Below are 20133 nucleotides of genomic sequence, written 5' to 3'. Positions count from 1 at the left end.
AAACTGTGGGGTCTAAGAAAAAACGGTTTGTAGATTCGTATTTAGCTCACAAAAATCTAAAAGAATCACCTAATGAAGGTTGCAAAATTGGGAAAAAATAAAAATTTGTTGAACAGTATGATAATACAGCTACATGTATATCAAGTCACTTTTAATTCTATAAAACATGAAACGCAAAAACGTCACAAATTGTAAAGATGATTAATTATGAACTTAAATAATGAATTAAAATATTATTTACCTTTGGCAAGAAACTAAAACGAATTCCAACACCTGTTACAAAGGCGATACGAAAAAACTAACGAATGTGAATCATTATGAGAGGAAATAGTTAACTTCGATAATTTGCGGAAGTAATATGTGATTCCAAACGAACAGTACTACATCAATTAATATGTCATCTTCTCATATGATCGTACGACGATATCTCTTCGTTCAATTAACGTGTAATTACAGTGGAACGTTGATTATCCAGATACCGATTAGGACGGCGCGTCGCGTTGAGCTGCTGACTCCCGATTATCCGACCATGTGATCAGAAATTCTTGAACGTAGAATATATGTACGTATAAGTTGTTATGTACGAATTATCGAACAGGCAGCATATCGCCATCAATTTGCCTGTCCAAGCTACTCTCCTATTTTCCACAGTTCAAGTCCTCATACATAAATTCTTTCGTGTAAAAATTGCTCGATTAAGATATACTGATTCTGAATAAATTTCATTCTGACAATGAACTTTAACTCTCAAAGTGTATATGGAAATTACAAAAATTACAATACATTTTAATCTACAAAGAAAGAAACAAGAAAGGAATTTATTTTCAAGCTTTTTACTGTAAAAGATTAAATTTATTTTATTGCGAAAGGAAATTATACGAAGCATAATTAAGCATACATAAAAATCTTGTAAAACATAGTCCAAATGATTAATTAGAGTATGCGTAAAATACATCTGTAAACAAGAAATCCTGTAAACTTTAAATACAATATTTGGCAAATGGAATTTCGGCTATTACATTGAGAATGGCGACGATTTCACCTATTTTAATGACTTTGAAATATATCATCAATATTATGCACACCTGTTTTCTGTACATATAATAGCCGTTCGGCTTTAGTTTTCGAATTATGAAGCAATTTATGTTTAATATTAGCCATATGTATTATTTAACATTTTATTTTATAAATCTTTTTCTGTAAATAAGTTATCAATGACGATAGATATAATTGTTACGCTCTTGAGCAATTGAAAATTAGAATAAAATTTAGAATAAAATTAAAATTAGAATAAATGCCACATCTCGTATATTAATCGATTCATCGAAAATTCTTTCAGGCTAACGATGCTAAGCGCATAATGGTGGCCTGATATTACTCTGGCTCAACCTATAAGCTATTGATTTTTCTTATATTTATACAATATTAAAAATAGTTATCTCTCTCGTGAATGAGTTAAGTTTAGGTTTGAATATATAAAAATGCGGCTGTCTGAATGAAATGTAATCGTAACTTGAATTTAATTGAAACTTTTTGCGAATATTTTGCAAAGACCAAGCGACGGTTGTTCAGAATGCTGATGCTGATAATATATTTCAGGATCATTGAAATCGGTGAAGTCACCACTCCTAATAATTATCGACATTTCATAAGAAGTTATACAAAATAGGATTCATTCTCTGTTTGGCATTGATAATGACACAACTTTAAAAATGTACATTTTATAGGAAGGGCTTAGTAAAATTTACATTCTTGAAAATACTAAATAGGTACAGGTCCTATTAGTATAACTGCCCTCTGAAACAAAACGAATGGAATCATAAATATGCTGTCTTACACGATAAAATTAGGAACGTAATATAGATCCTCTATTCGGTAAAAGCAAATTTGGAATATTTGGAGTTGTGCCAATATTAATGCCAAGCAGCGATATGTATCTTTAATCTTTCAAAAATGATTCACTATGACCAGAAGGAAAATTGGACGAAATTGAAATATTGCTGAGCCAAACTAAGAAAAGGTGTGTGTTTAAATTCTTCAGAAAAAATTAGATAACAGAATATAAATGTGTAACAAAATACACATTTACATAAAATTACAATGAATTAACAATCTCGATAAAGAATGAAAAGCGATAAACTTATAGCCGCACGATATTTTATATATTTTTTGTACACTGATTATCAAATACTTTTACACAGGAGCCGAGGCTGATATCGTTTGCGAATGTTCAATGCAAGATCAAAATCACTCCGCGTCGAAAAAATGTTTCCGCGTTCGAGTGACTCTCGATAGCTCGACTATTTGTCATAAACAATAACAAAAACGTCAAGTGTTCGTGAAAAAATAAAACGAAAGAAAAACTCTTCCCCGTTGGTGCCATCTTGTATATTTTGGCAACAGGATTCGTGCAAAACGACATTTTAACATTTCAATACGTTATCTCTGAAAAGTCAGGCAGAGACGGATTCGATCGATAAGAGCGCATGACAGAACGATATAATTTATCGTGCCATTTTTTATTATCAGACCCGTGAGTATTATTATTCCAATGCTCGTTGACTATGAGATTTATATGCGTATCCCGTAGGTCACGAACCAATTCGATCATATATTATGAAAATACACAGGGAGGACTTTGAATTTTTCGCATTCTAGGAAACGTAAAATACTGCTCTGTTCTTTTTTTTTTTTTTTTTTTTTTAAGATAATCCACCTACATGGAAGCATTATAAAGTAGAACATTTTTCTTCTGATACTTTAATACTGATTTAATATGAGATGTTTTTGTATAGTTCAATTGTGAATGAACAAGACATACAAATTTAGAAATGTAAAATATGAAATAATTAAAGTTACCAATCTCACTGCATTTTAAATCGTTTTAGATCCCATTGCGTTTTTCTTTGTTTTATTATTGTTTATTAAATTTTTGTTATTAACAATTTTTTATTTTGGAAAAGCTATGAAAAAGTCGCTGATATGTGTCGTTTTTCATTCTAAATGTATGCTAGAAGTTTCCTTAAGTATTTAAAATGTTTTTTGATTATTACTTTTAATGAGAGTGAGATTGGAACAAATTAAAATAACGTAAAATAAGACTGCGGATTTTTATGTAAATTCATGATTTTCTGAGCATAATTAAAGAAATATAACTTAAGCTGAGGTTTGTTTCGCTTACTAAATATTATGACGACCTACGTATTATAATTTATATATATTATACACATATGTTGTATATATTTATAATTTGTATATATAATGTAATTTTTATATGTACATATCTTTTAATTATAGTGGAATTTCGATTATCAAAACATCGATTAATGGACCACTGATTAATCGAAAAATTAGAGATACGAAGTGCCTTGTAACAAAAATTGGAAAACGAGAATAGAAGCTTATCCGAAACCTTTTATTTATGCTTAATATTAGGCAATATTTATAAAATATTGCGAAATAGATAATATTTGCTCGTATGAAAACAAAGTTATTTAATTATAAGGAAAAAATTGCTTTTTCGAACAGCGTGTATTATAATTAATTCCAACAACTCCTTGGGGCATAGGATTTTAAAACAAAAAAAGACTAATTGTACAGAAATCTTATTTAAGATTAATACTGCCCTAGGTGAATTATGACCGAATTAGTATATACATATTTTTTGTATTATTCAGATTTATCATAAAAAAGGAATTCAGTGGGATATATTAAAAACTGCTGTGCATATATAAGTACTAAAAAGGCGAGGTACTTTTTATCCCACTATGTTCCAAAGAGATAACTAACATTCTACTGTATTTTCCAATACTTGTACCAACGAACTCTTAGAATTTGAGACTCCTACAAAAGCCAACATTTTTATATCACAAAAGATTTTCAATCGATCTTCATATTTCAAACGCTATTACGTTTACATAATTCGATTAACTGCAGATCTCACCCAATAAATACAAAGCTAGCTACTTATTACAGAATTCAATCATCCAATTGACACTTGCTCAATAATCGCTGATCCCTTTCCATCATCGCTTTCGTACATGCGTGTAAATCAGTATCGGGATTAATCACGATCCAAAGTCGATTTTTACGACACGACCTTACAACGAGCACGAATTTATCAATTTTCTTCTTTGGGTCTCGGTCTGAAAAGATACAGTGAGTAATATCCTCCATAATTTTACGTTGCTGTAAGATTTGATTCCTCAAAACAGCTACCTCATTGGGAGACGAATTGTTTTGTTTAGGATCTAAACTTTTTATTACACTTTTTGCTTTTTCAACATATTTTTTGTAACGCTCCTCTAATGCAGCATTTTCATACTCTCTGCGTGTTAACTTTTCCTGTAGTGCAAAAGCTCTCTGCTTTTGAGCTTGTAATGCATTTTCCCGTTCTTCGACTTGTAAAATTAAACGTTCCTTTTCTGCTTGTATTTTTCCTAGTTCGTCTTGTAGCTGTGTTATCTTTTGTCCTAAATTGATATCAGTTTTATTGTCTCCGCTTGATTGACTGCCCAATGCTTCTTCCAATCTATTTTCTAATTCAATTATTCTTTGATTAGCTTTGCGATTTTTACCTCTAAGTATATTCAATCTTTCCTCTGAATCTTCTAATAGTGCTTGAACTGTTGGTAATTTATCCTCATTTCCTTTCTGTTTAAGTTTCAACATTTTATTTTCAAGTTGTAAACAAACTAGTTTTTCTTTAATTTCAAGAGCAATCATTTCCGTAACAAATTATTATGAACACAAAGGATGAAGATATTGCATATTTTATATGTTCAGTAATATTATGATTTCGATAATAGTGAGATGTAGAAAACATATTCTTTTTCATATACTTAATGTACATAAGTACATATATCAGACTTCGTATACGCTTTCTTTATAACGATGCTTTATTCTTAACTGTTCCCTTTTCACTAGTTTGTAAACTGAAAGAGTGAGTTTAAGCTTTATAAAATTTAATATTATTGTCTGGAGTTGGGATTTTTAAAAAATTGAATATTTGTTGCTTATTAAGTAAAATTGTCATGTTATCATGAATTTGTATTTTTTATGTCAATAAGATATTTTCTTTTTTAAATAAAGTCAGAACAGTTAAGGACCAGAGTGACGATAAGTATTAGGACCCTTGGATAGTGTAATAACAGCAATAACGAGTAAACCTAAATAATTATTAGGACACTATCAAAATCTTTAAGTCATTATTGGGTTTGAAATCTGATTACATTCGATAATTTAATAATATTCTTCTAAATTTGCTATAATAAAATCATTTTTCTCAATTCTACAACTCAATTCTACGTTTTATCATATAGAATTGCTGATACATATAACACACATGGTATGTTCAGAAGAAGTTTCATTATGGAGTATCACCCTTCGTCTTTCCTCGTTTTGCATACGATAACTTCTACAAAATTAAAGATAAAACACCATTTAAACTAATCACTTCCCTCCACTTCATCTCAATATTTTTTACTATTCACAGAAATACGCGTCTCTATTGAAAGAATTAATGCAATTCTGAAACAAACTGGACTTGTAAAAAAGATATGACTCTGTAAATGTATTACTCTTGAAATTATTTGTTGCATCAAGCAGTCCGTATATTCTTTGTAAATTGTAAAGATTTTAAATATAATTGTCATGTGTTATTAAAAATGTAATAATATGTTTTATAATAAAAAGAGATCTCATTTAGAGTGTATCTTCAATTTTATCTGTAATTAGACTTCAAATAAGTAGTAATTCCGAAGTATTCGTAATAATTTGATCGCCCATTATCGTTTATCCTCGATCGTAATATTCCATCTCGTTGCCACGAGGCACGCTAAAAGCAAGATGAAAGGCAATTGAGGAGAAAGCGACGGGAGAAAAAGGTTTCGACGATAGCGAATAATAAAAATAGAAAGAAAAGAGAAAAAGCTTCTGGGTGGCTATGATTGAACCGAATCGTCTTCTGTGTTTAAAAGTAACTTTAATTTCGACAATTTGTGCGATTTAAATTTTCGTTCGTAGTTGCTCTGCCACTTTCCTTTTCACTTCTCTCAACTAGTATTTTCAATTATACACAACATTGCGACATGCTGAGACAACCAATTAGCTTGACAAAGATTTCTTAATCTTTGAAGTTATGGTGACCACCTGTTTTAATTATCTTCGTCCCAAGTGTTGTGGCTGCGCTCTTTTCTTTCTGCACCAAACATCCTAATCTCAATAGTTCGTTTGTGGCCGAAAAGTAACTGGTATCGAATAGCTGGAATAACTGGTATAGCTATGCTGTATAAAGTTTGTAACGAGATTGTGTTTCGCTTCAATTTTTGGAGAAAGAGTATCTTCTTTTGTAATGTACAGTTTCCTTATCGTAAGGAAAATTAGTTGAAATGAAATATATTTGGAATGTAATTTTGGTTTCAATTGCTGTCAGAAAGTGCGTGTCCCATCGATGCAAATAAATAGTAATCGGACGGAGCCTAGTCTGGTGAGTAAGCCGCGTGCCAAAGTATTTCCCAACTGAACGCTTCGATCGTTTCCTTGACCGGTTTTGCTGTATGCGATGGTGCATTATCATGGAGCAAAATTACTTTGTGTTGCCTTTTTTGATATTCTGGTCGTTTTTCACGCAAAGCTTGATTCAAATCGATCGTTTGTTGTCGGTAGCGCTCAGTATTAACGGCTTCGCCAGGTTTCAACAACTCATAATAGATCCCACCAAACACAGAGCATTGTCTTCCGTCCATAGCGATTTGGTCTTGTAGTCGACGTCGGTGGTTCGCCTGGAGCTACCCATGATCTTTTACGCTCAGGATTCTCAAAATATATCCACTTTTCATCGCCAGTCGCAATTCGGTGGAGAAATGACTTTCTTCTGTATCTGGCGAGCAGCATTTCGCAAGTGGTTTTTCGGTTTTTCTGCTGTCTTTCATTCGGTTCATGTGGAACCCATTTTCCCACCTTCGGGATCTTTCCCATGGCTTTCAAACGTATGGAGACGGCTTTTCGTGTCACGTTTAATCGATCAGCGAGTTGTTGTCGCGTTTGAGCGTCATCCTCATCCAACGATGCTTGCAATTCGCTGTCTTGAAACTTTTTCGGTGGTCTTCCACGTCCTTCGTTCCTCGCGTTAAAATTGCCACTTCTGAATTTTTTAAACCACTCAAAGCACTGTGATTTACCAAGAGCATGCTCACCGTAAGCTTCGACAAGCATTCGATGCGATTCTGCAGCAGTTTTCTTCAAATGGTAACAGAAGTCAATGCTGTCCGCAAATCGTAGTTTCCAGGCACAAAATTCGACATGTTCAACGCTATTACAAACTATGCTGTTGTATAAAACTTGTATTGTTGTAAGTCGAAAATGTTTGTGAGATGTCAACAAAAACTTTTGGCATCAATCACGCAGTTTAGTGATAACTATATTATCAGCTAGGGCCATCTATGGGCAAATTCCGGTTTCATATTTACAGAGCTGATACTTATGTATAAACATGCATCGACGTGTATATTGCTGTTGCTTTGAGCACTCATTTACAAGGAGCTTCTTTTTCTATATATAATTATACGCTTATATTTCAAGTGGCTCTCTTCCAGCTGATAATCTTGTCGTGTCAGCCGCGTATTTCAATTCCATGTTACATTTCTCCCAGCAAAAATTAAAACCTCTTAACTCCTGTACCGTTAAGGTGGAAGATAATTACGAGTGGGACACCAAAAGGAAAAGGAAAAATCGAGATGTCGCGCAACTTGGTGTAGCGATAATCCAAGATACGTAAATTATTTATATTACTTTTACTAAAAATATATATTAATCTATCTTCAAAGAACAAGTCCATACGTTGTATAACAAATTGTCATAGTAAACTCATTTATCGCTCACAACATCTTGTTTTCCTACCCAACTGTGTGTTATCTTTGTGATGAATGAGTATTTTATATTACTCATTTATAGCTTTTTTTATTTATTTTAAACTGTTTAGAGAATTTTAGACCTTTTTATCTAATTATTGATATGATTTGGAACATGCAAAGAAACAAAGTATATACATAAAATTTGTGAAATATTCTTAATTACGCTATTAGTTACCTATGTGTCTATTTATTTTGTGTCATATTCAGTTTATTTATTGACTTCTACCTTTATCAAATTTTACACCTAGACTTTATTGAAATACTGCTATCTAAATTTGTTATTGGTATTACTTGTTATCATTATGTTACACCATCTTTTACTGTTAAAATGATTACTTTGAATTCAATCGTAATTAAGTCATGAATATTTAGACTTTACAAAATTACGAACGATTATTTGTTATAAACCTTATATCTGTCAAATTGCAAAAACGTTTTCATGAAAACTAATAAATAATAAAAAATAAAAATATATACAAATATGAAATATTAATTAATAACGCAGATTATAAAATTACAGCGAATTTTACTTTATCTTTTACTCAATTTTAGTTCAGTAATTTTCTTTATGGAAAATTTATTACAATATCATTATAGAAGACAAGAATATTATAAAATTATATTTGTTTATGCCTCAATTCCTGTCCTTTGCCAAATTTCATATTTATAAATATCTATTTAATAAACATCTTTAAATCCAGATATTTGTTAATATTTTATTTTATCTTTTGCCTCTTATTTTTTGGTTCATTAACTGTTAATGTGAAGGAACTTGAAACTTTACTGGAATTTGGATGCTTTATTTCCGATTATACGTGTTGATAATGTAATCCTGGTCTGCAAGAAGCGACCAATGAAGGAATTACGTTGTCCAAACTTTCTTTTCGAGTTACAAAAATTCTGCCGACAGTGATTAATTGCTCTTGAGTAGACATCCGGAAGAGTGTGTCTAATAAGGGAACACATTATGGAGCTAATGACTGAAATATTTAAAAAAGATTCCAATCATGCTTTTATTGAAAGTGATGTAATTAAAAATATAATCTGTAATAAAACACGTTAAATTTAGCATCATTTGAAATAATTAAAAAAGAGAAATTATATTTTGATTAGATCTGTTTTTTAATGATTTTTAATGATCTTTTAAATATCATTAAAACTTATTTAACGACCATTATATGTTGGTAATTGCAATGATATCTTTACAATACAAGTTTATGATAAAATTCTTCATTTGCATTAAAATAGCAATAAAAATTGTAAAATGTAATAAAAATTTCTTATAAAGATCAGAATTAAATACTAAAATTTTATATAGGTTCGTATATAAAGCCTTATCTAGCATAGCTTTAAAGTACACCATAAAATAGAGTGACGTAAATAATAAGATACTTTTATTCTTGACTACCATGTTTCAAAATAGTAATTATATTATACATATTCGCAATACATTAAATGAACATGATACAAAATAATGAAAATATATACCAAATATTTATTCTTTCATTACATAACGGAATCTAAAGGATGTTTAAATATTAGTTTAAACGATGTCCTCGCAAATTGATAATCATTATGAAGAGTAATGTGATGGTGTGAAAGATACAAGTCTATAGTGTTCGAAAATGCTTCACCATTAGTTACAGCAATATATAGTAAAATTGTAGTTTCCCATTTAAAAATTTTAACATGATTGTCGCAGGCTCCAAACTATCGCAGGGTCAAATAGACGAGAGTATGGGTATTTCCCCCTTGATGTAAGATTTTTGTTTGAAACATTTTTTCGTATCATTCATACTTTTCGGGATATATATATAGACTTTTCTAAATTTACAGATAAATTTCTTTTTTCAGAATAATATACACTTAAAGTTCGTATAAAATAAGTATAAAATTCGTCTAATTGCTCAAACATTTTTCATCTCTTTGTTGAAGAATACACCATCAATTTAGTCGGTATAAATTTAGACTATATTTCATGGAAGACTCATTTCCCGCACAATTCCGCCCTCCTGTCGAATTTCCCACCGCAGTTCCATTTCATCATCATCTTACACAATTCTGATGAATAATAACACAAAGGAAAATTATCTTCTACACTTGAGGAACTTTGTTTCTAATCAATCTCACGTCGCCGTCAAAATCCCTTTGCCGCTACAAAATACTTTCTGCTCTAAATCTCTTGGTTTTCAGCTTCGCTCATCAAAACAGTACTGCTTAGTTAACTGGCCGTAAGATTTATGGCGAAAAGTTTTTTAAAGCAACACATCTGCTTCCCTAAATTTATTACGCTTAAGTTATAAGCGACGATTATTGGAAGAATGATTGCAAGGTCATAGCAGTGTTGAACTTTAACAAGGAGATATATTAAAAAATATGCTTATAAATACATAATTTCATGTAAACAGTTTCCTCGCCATGAGAGAAAAAATAGAAAGATGTGTCCAACTCTAAGCCATTTTAAAAGTTTGATTGAAATATTATTACAAAAGTAAACTTCCTATATTTAAGAAATAATCTTTCAAAATGTAAGTCTTGGGCTTAAATCTAGGGTCTAAATTGAAGTCTGATATCTTAAATTAAATGAGGCATTTTTTCATTCCGAAAAAAATTTAGCTTCATTGATTTAATTTAAAGAAAATATATAGTTACCTAGAGATAAAATTGTAAAAATTGTTATTTTTAAACAAAAAGCGTTAAAAGGGAAATCCGTGACTGTTACAAAAAAAGAAGAAGAATATTATTACTAGACTGCGGATATTTATACTTTAAGTGTTTATGAACACAAATAAAGAAGTAGACTTGTTACAAAGATTTGTTCTATTTATATGTATACAAATATTTCTACTACCTATAACAAGTACTATATTTTGAATATTTTATATATTTTGCACCTTCAAATTTTCTATAAATGCATATGCACACATGATATCATACTTTAACAAAATACTAAACTGTGTAATGTAGTGTTACTTTCATATATCTTGTACATAAGTCATATATCAAGCGTAATATAAATAGAAATAAAATATAAAGTATAAGATATATGAATGTTTAAATTTAAAAATGTTACTATACATTGCTTACACAAAATGTGCAATGGCTAGCATATAATCGAGTCTAATTCGCGAGGTCGACGATGTGTTAAATAACTGCATTCATAACTACGTCTAAATAACGTCCCCGTGTATTGTTCAATCATTTTCGTCCTTGACAGAACAATGGATGAATGTTTTTAGATTTCAAGACGGGATCTTTGTCCTTTTCTTGCTCTTTTATTCTGACATTCTAGTCTTTTCCCCTTCTCTTTTTTACTTTCCTCTCGTCAGTATTATCTCTGTGTAATGAATATACACATACAATCACTGTTTAGCTGAGCCACAGGAAACAAACTCTGGGGATTCCCCTTTTAATAACCTTGAATAAACAAAACTCGCAGTGGTTTGCGATAAACTAATTCCACGTTTCTCGTTCATTCCAAGATATATACATATCATATATATATATATATTATATATATTTTATTTATATATTATATATTACATTATATATAATATAATATATAATATATAAATAATGTAATGTAAAAAATAATATAATATATATAATATATATATGGACTCGATTATATATATATAATATATAATATATATATTTATATTTTATATATATTATTTATTATATATATGGATATATATATTATATATATTTATATATATTTTATATATTATATTATTTTTTACATTAGTCAATTAGTAGATATTTTACGAGTCCATTATATATATATATATATATATATAAGAGCCATCCATTGGTAAACAGAATTTTGTTTGATTACGTGGGATAAACTTTATAAATTGATAATCGTTATAAATAGGTTGTTTCCTATGCGGCGTAGTAATATACCGTATTAACAAATAGATTGCAGATGTTTACAAACTTATAGGACATATAAATATGCAAAATGTGTGTTAGTACAAAATATGCAAAATAAAATGCTTATTATAATATTTAGAGGGTAAAATAATTTTCTGTAAGAATTTGATTTCTTTAATTATTCTCTAAAGATGTGAATTTGTACAAACATTCCCAGTATACTAATAGAACAAAATGAGATGATTGAAAAATACAAACATGTGTAGAAGACTAAATATAAATGTTCCAATAAGACATAGTCGATGGAAATGATACAGTGAGGCTAAAAATTAGACATTAAGCCGCGGCTTAGATGGGTGTATTTTGAGAACTTGCTTTCAAAATTGTAATTTGTATAATTTCTTCCTTCTTTTTCCTACTCTACTATACTGTTACAACTTTTTTCTACTGTATTTTTATATAATACATTTAATACTACAATATATTTCTATTATAAACGTCAACTGTCTGAGAAAAATTTGAGCTTTTTAAAATTAGCTTTTTTTAAAACTAAGCATATTAGTTATACATATACTAATGCATTTTACAGCTTGGAATTAAATATAAATTAATCTTAAAACACATTTATAACACATATGTAATGATGGTAATGAACGTATTAAATATAAAAAAGGAAAAACAATATTGAATTTATATTCGCTTGAATAAAATATCAAATCCCTACACTGTCAAACTATAAAAGGAAGCGGCAATCAGAACAAAGTGTGAAACACGTTTTTTAGATCTCTAAGTAATTGAGAACATTTTAGGTTTTTATTTAATGTAAAATTTCAGTAAAGTATAATATTCTGTTAAAAAATTGTACTTATTACCCTTAGACAAAACATGCAGGACAAACAACAATAAACAAGGAAAGCAATAACAGTATTGTAATAATTGACTTTTTAGGCATTACATATCTCTGAAGTTACTATCTCAAAAATATAAAAGTTTATCGTCTAACCGATTTTATGACTATATATATCTCTTCCATTGGCTATATGTATATTCTTAGGTATCCACCAGGTTGACGAAAACTCCACCAAAAAAATTCCCCTTAGTAAAATAATCGATCTTTGTGACCTCCGACACAGTATGTATTGTGGAAGGTACTAAGGAAGGCATTCTATGGCATTCGTAAGAGTTAATCGTTATGCTTTTTAAGATGAATACCATAACATATAAGAAGAAATAGAACAATCTTTAAGAATCCTCAATTAGGGTGTTATTTACTATATGTATATAAAAATTAGTAATCTCTATTATTTTAAAGAACATCATTTAGCGATCGCGTTTTCGCTTCATGTAAAAGACGATATTTACATGACCTATCTGTGATTCTTCGGGTTTTAATCGTGTTTCTAATAGGAATGTTTACGAATCAAAACACAACGTACTATTAAAAACACGATCGATATACTATAAATATGTCATCCAATAAACGTGGTGAAAGTTTAAAATCTAAAATGGTATTTACAGTTAATTGTTAATGGATTTTATAAAGGAAGATGTATGCTTTGTAATAAAAAGATTAAAACCATTTGATAATATTTATAATTTTATGCACTCAATTTTTAAATGCATTCATTTTGTTTTTATAAGTGAAATTATTTAGTAGTTGATCTCCTATGGCTCTCATTTAATCAAAAATTACTAATATATGAATATAAATATATATATTATATATAATTATATATTATTATTATTATTATTATTATTATTATATTATTATTATTATACATTATTATTATTATATAATTATATATAATTTCACTATATATATTATATATATTATATGTATATTATATACTATATATATAGTATATGATAGCGTTATAGTAAATGATTAGAGTGCGCATATTTATACATTTATGGAAAATTTGAATATATATATCACATATATACATACATACATACATACATACCTACATACATATATACCAATACATATATACATATATACATATAAACCAACAAAAATCAAGTACTTTTGCCAGTCTGCTATAAGTTCATAATCGATTAATATTCGTAGTAATAAACTTTTGTACTTTTGAATATGAAATATATAGCTCTTTTCCTTCTTTCAATAAATACAATTTAAGTATTGGAGCTGCCTCCTTATTGTTGTTTGCAATGCACACTCTTCAATCGTCTATAAACTATACAAGGCATCTCGTAACAGATAAAAAAGGATATACTAATTCGAATAATTAAGTACTAGTCGATATTGGTCTCTATAGTATCGCGTACATTTTCGCAGAGTCAGACTGCGTTTTTAAAGTAGTTGCGTCGTACCGTCGTAGAAGGCATTCCTGGCGTCGAGACAAAACGTCTCCACAATTACTTGAAATTGCCAGTGACCCCAGAGCGGGCTTCGCGAATCTGACGTCACTATCCGGAAGTGTATACGCGCGATTTCGCGTGAGGGCCGCCACGTCGCTAGCCAACAGGCAGTCGGGCCAGCGTTAAGTTTAGCCACTTCGACCTGGCAGCGACAGTATGTCAAGATCACTTGATCCCTCTGCGCCTTCACCTCGAACGCGTCGAGAGCCAATTGTTGCTTCTCTTTCTACCGGCCAGTAGGAGAGATTTAGCCCCCGAGCGTACAAAGCGGAGAATTTCAACTAAAGCGACCCGAGGATAGAAGCGACAAGAGGAGAACCCTACCCAAGAGAAGAGGTACCGTGGAGCGCACGGCTTCTTCGAGAGGCAATCGAGTGTCCCGAAATCGATAGCTGGCATTCGTGTGCTCCGACGAATGTGATCTCGTTATCCGGTATGAAACCGATCAAAACACAAGTCATAAGAAAGGTCATGGTGTCTGGTATACGCACGATCATTGTCATTTCTGGCATGAAGTTCGTGAAATTGCCGAAATTAAGTGGTGGTTGAATCTGTGAAACAGATTCTTTGGCACAAGAGGGGTAACGAGTTCCTTATTTGTTTATGTTGTGAGGGAAGAACTTTTTGGATTTTTGCTAATCGTTGATTTCGGGAAGTGATTAATGGAAAGTAATGTACAAATATATGTAATGTGTTTGATGGTTTAATATATTCGAGTAATGCGTTAAGGTAAATGATTAGAGTGCGGATATTTATACGTTTATGGAAAATTTGAATATGCAAAATTTTACATCATGAGATAATGTATAAAAATATATAAAATATCTAAAGTAAAGTGCTCGTTGTAATGTTTGGTAAGTAAAATAAATTTCTGCTTGAGCTGGTTTTTGTAATTGTACTTGTAAAAATATTAATTTGCACAAACATTTACAGTCTATAAATGATATTTTATATAATTAATAATAAAAAGTGTTAAATAGCACTTTATAAATGATATTCTAAGTTATATCAGAATAAATCGGTAATGAATAAAATGTTTCATATTATTTTCAACTAATTTATTTTAGCTATTACCAGCTCGTGATTATTCATTCATTATAAATAACGCAGGGAAAGTCTCGAACGCAGATATATAATTTTTTTTATAGATAAAATTTTAAAATTTCCCGATAAAATAGACATTCAGTATATTATACATATCTAATATTTATTCAAAATTTTTTATTCTGATAGAAACGAGCAGAGCTTGTTGCAATTTCCAAAACGTTTCTATTAAATTTTTATGAATTTCCAAACTCATTCGGTCTTATTTCATTTGTAATATAATAATTGCAATTATTATATAATATTATTACATTATTAATTAAATTATACAATAATTATCAATATTAGTTAAAAAATAAAACTTATCATGCTCAATTAGAAGCTTTGAATATTTTGCACATAATAATAACTAATATTATTTAAAATAATCTTATAAATTTTATAAATCTAAGTAGATTAATTTTATGTTAGATAAATGAAACAATAAAATTATGGACTAAACATCAACATTATTTATCACATCTTATGTCTATGAAAGTACAATAGTAACATAATTTTTATAATTACTTATACGCTCTATCTACCCATTTTGTACGTTATACATATATGTTTTACTTAATGTTATTGATTAAGAAATTTAAACATATTTATTAGTAAAGGTAGATAAAACAACAGCTCCAAACTTATTATAAACATTACGCTATATCGTAAATAATATTTCAATATTTCTGAAATCATTAATAATCTGATGTTTCAATAATCATAGTAATTATATCATATTTCAATAAAATATATATTTATCTTAGATTAAACATAATATTCTAATATTCACAAAATAAGCTAATTTTAATTTATTATTATTAATTTTATTATATCACATTTCAATAAAATATATATTTATCTTAGATTAAACATAATATTCTAATATTCACAAAATGAGTTTATTTTAATTTATTATTATTAATTTAATTATATCATATTTCAATAAAATATATATTTATTTTAGATTAAACATAATATTCTAATATTCACAAAATGAGTTTATTTTAATTTATTATTATTAATTTTATTATATCATATTTCAATAAAAAATATATTTATCTTAGATTAAACATAATATTCTAATATTCACAAAATAAGTTTATTTTAATTTATTATTATTAATTTTATTATATCACATTTCAATAAAATATATATTTATCTTAGATTAAACATAATATTCTAATATTCACAAAATGAGTTTATTTTAATTTATTATTATTAATTTTATTATATCATATTTCAATAAAAAATATATTTATCTTAGATTAAACATAATATTCTAATATTCACAAAATAAGTTTATTTTAATTTATTATTATTAATTTTATTATATCACATTTCAATAAAATATATATTTATCTTAGATTAAACATAATATCCTAATATTCACAAAATGAGTTTATTTTAATTTATTATTATTAATTTTATTATATCATATTTCAATAAAATATATATTTATCTTAGATTAAACATAATATTCTAATATTCGCAAAATAAGTTTATTTTAATTTATTATTATTAATTTTATTATATTATATTTCAATAAAATATACATTTATCTTAGATTAAACATAATATTCTAATATTCACAAAATGAGTTTATTTTAATTTATTATTATTAATTTAATTATATCATATTTCAATAAAATATATATTTATCTCAGATTAAACATAATATTCTAATATTCACAAAATAAGTTCATTTTAATTTATTATTATTAATTTTGCTTTTAGTGAGTTATACACACACGCACGCCTGCACGTATATTTTATATACATGTAATATTATCTCGGTTTGAGTTTATACATCGTAACTTACAACGTTTATGAACAGTCTCTCGCATTGCAACGAATATCCCCTATTTTTGCTCGGAAGGTTGTTCGCCGGTTTAATAACTAATCACAACGGCCACAGAATAGCCAATTAACTTTTAATTACCACTACAATCGAGTGTTATAGGACGTGCAAACGCGATAATCGATCCCTTTGCGAGCTTTATAAAACTCGCCTACCTTCAACATGTTAATCAATCTCTTCAAGCATAAAAATCAATATACTTGTAGATAAATCTTTCTACAAACCCATTAGCTAATTTATTATCCTTTCATTCAAGTTATAATCTAACTCATATATAAATAAAGAAAGAGAAAAGAAACAGTAGAAAACAGAGAAGAAAAAAGATGTGTGGAAAATATATCATTTTGCATCCGATCAAAATTCAGTGACGCTGTCGTATGATATCGCAGTCATTAAACCAACCAAGCCTGAGGTTCTTCAGAAATAGCCGAAATGCTCCTTTGACGTGACACGAATTCCTAATAAGAATTTTCATCGGATGCAAAGTGCTCAACTGCTCACACGTTTCGTTCGCGCGGATACAGAATTCTCGAAGCGGAAGAGAACTCGGCGTAATACGGTCTCCGGAAGACAGAAACGTTTAAACCGTTCTCTTCTCGCGAACCGGGAAATCGGAGTAAAAATACGAAAATGTCCTCGTTTCCAACTCGGTTCACCGCGTTTGTTAGAGCGACAGCGAACCATGTGAATCGAACTATCTCATGTGTCTCTAGTGCAGAACTGAGTCAGATTTTATTTCGATAACAGATAACGAATAAAAATAAGGAACGAAATTTTATTCGCAGTAATGAATAAATATCTAATTGAATAAAAGACCATATATGACAAATTTCTCTAAATAGACATTATTCAAATAACTTACATATTCGTATTAGAATTTATTTAGATAAAAATTTTAATATACCATATCACAAGTTTTATTGTTCAATCGTCGTTCTGTCTTTTCAAATCTTAAAATAGAAAGTTTATTGCTCTCTGATTAATGAATGGTAAGGAATGATAAGTGCATAGGTAGTGGAAGTAAGCATCAGTCAAAGAATTAGTACCAATATTATACACTTAAATTCTATTTACTATATATCTGTATAGTACATAGGTTATTTAGTGTCTAAATAATTAACATCAATATTTTTGTGCAAACAGGCTGTATGTAACAAAATTTCATTGATACCTATTTCCATTACGTGTCCACTTATTTTTGTCTCCGATTCTTATGTACTAAATGTATCCATATACAGATACTCGTAAAAACGAACAGCAATACAAAGAAAACAAATATGTTACAAATATATTATTCTTGGAATATCACTATTCGAATAAATAATAGTGAATTGTGTGGATAAATCGTTGTTACAATGTCTGTTACAAATGATAAGTTTTTATTACGAAAAATAATTATCTTAGGTAAATAATTGTTGGAAATAATACGAATAATACACAACTCTGCTCTACTCTCTGTGGATAGAACAAGAATGAAAGAGTGAAAAAGAAAGAGATAGAGGAAGAGGACGTCGATCGTTTTGCAGGTATTTGAATAAAAAAGAAATATAACGAAGAACATATTCGTTTGATTGTAGGAGGATGCAGCCAGGAGTGACGGTGGTTCTGGCCACGGTCTGGCTGGCGGTGTACGTGAATGTAGTGGGGACAGTTAGCCACTATCCCTCCCGCCTTACCCTCGATCAATACACCCCTTTGCCCCCGCAGTACCAGCAACACGGAGTTTATCGAAGAGTCGAGGGCCAACCGGACTGGAAGGATCAGAATCCTGGCGAGAATCAGTCGTTCGACCTTTCGATCGGCCCGCGAAGGTTGATCTCGGCAAACACCTCTAATGGTACGTCTGGCATTCGTTACATCAGCAATTTAATTCTGTCACTGTCTGGGCTTTTTCCCTCTCTCTTCGCTGCCTGCATGGCAGAAACAGAGCAGTGACCTTGACGCCAGGGGAATATGTCGTTCTGGTTAACATGCTCGTTTCTGATATAACGGCCCCTGAGAATCAAACGTCAGGGACGCATAATGAAGTTCTCTTACGGTATGATTCAGATAAGCGCGATGCAAGTTAATCAGAACCGCGATTACTTGATACCGTTCATTGCTGGAATAAACGTCGAGCCTCTTTGCCGCAACATTATGTCGCGCGTCGTCTAATTTATTTCGATAATTTCGATCGTAATTGGGTATTACTGAGATCGTTGTCTCGTGGATATGGATTTTATAGAAACGTCGTTTTCTTTTTATTTCTTTTTTTTTTTTTTTTTCTTACTACGACAGTTGGGGAACATTTGATACCTGTAGATTTTAATATTTTGCAATTTTATGTTTTTAAGAATTCGCAATTAAAATATATTATGATTACCAAACATTATAATTACATTACAAATATCTATGTAAATTCATATCTTTTGGATACACCTAAGGAAATGGAACCTATAAATATTTAGGTATGTTTTCATCTTTTAAATATGAGCAGCAATAAATCTTAGATATTTTCTATAGTTTTGTATATTATTGCATTATATATATTTTGTACATTTAAATTTCCCATAATTGTATAAACACCAGTAATCTGGCTGATAATGATTTATCTTCATTATTACGTATCTTATAAATTATGCGCATTGCGTGCATTTTTATGCAAAAACATTTACAGTGTCATTATTTTGATTTAATTTTTAAATGTGCGCGTTTGGATATTTTTATGTATGATATATGTATAACAAGAGGCTATTCATTTCTCTATTTCGACAAAAAACTTCCGTATAAACGTCATTCATTAGGAAAAAATTATAACTGCCTTAAAATATTTATTATAAATTAGTTATTCGTTCTTGAAGATTACAAAAATTTTGTTAGATCTGGTGAAACGAAGTCATGTACCAAGACTTCAGTATTAAATTTACATTTTTAATTCATTTCTGACATTTTTTGCTATTATTATAATTTTGTTATTATTGTAGCATCGTGGTAAACCATTTGGGGAAATTCCGATGAACTACAGTTCAGATAAAAATG

General features: G+C 29.4%; 2 protein-coding genes across 4 annotated transcripts in view; one reads left to right on the top strand and one right to left on the bottom strand.

The window, feature by feature from the left end:
- Positions 1-20133, bottom strand: part of LOC132904614 (uncharacterized) — a 344019-nt gene that overhangs the window by 227915 nt on the left and 95971 nt on the right. The window lies entirely within an intron of this gene.
- The window catches only part of LOC132904597 (trichohyalin-like), a 142403-nt gene that overhangs the window by 107230 nt on the left and 15040 nt on the right, over positions 1-20133 (top strand). Inside the window, exons 1-2 of one of the 2 annotated variants that reach the window (XM_060955236.1) lie at positions 14322-14604; positions 18693-18952. In XM_060955236.1, the coding sequence (XP_060811219.1) occupies positions 18697-18952 (256 nt within the window). In that variant the 5' untranslated portion in view covers positions 14322-14604; positions 18693-18696. Of the gene's footprint in view, positions 1-14321; positions 14605-18692; positions 18953-20133 lie in introns of those variants that run through there. The other variant, XM_060955235.1, reaches the window with a different exon arrangement.

The sequence above is a fragment of the Bombus pascuorum genome, chromosome 2 (genome assembly GCF_905332965.1).
Source record: "Bombus pascuorum chromosome 2, iyBomPasc1.1, whole genome shotgun sequence".
NCBI lineage: Eukaryota > Metazoa > Arthropoda > Insecta > Hymenoptera > Apidae > Bombus > Bombus pascuorum.
The sequence above is the reverse complement of the archived record's forward strand: the minus strand, read 5'-3'. Positions and strand labels throughout refer to the sequence as shown.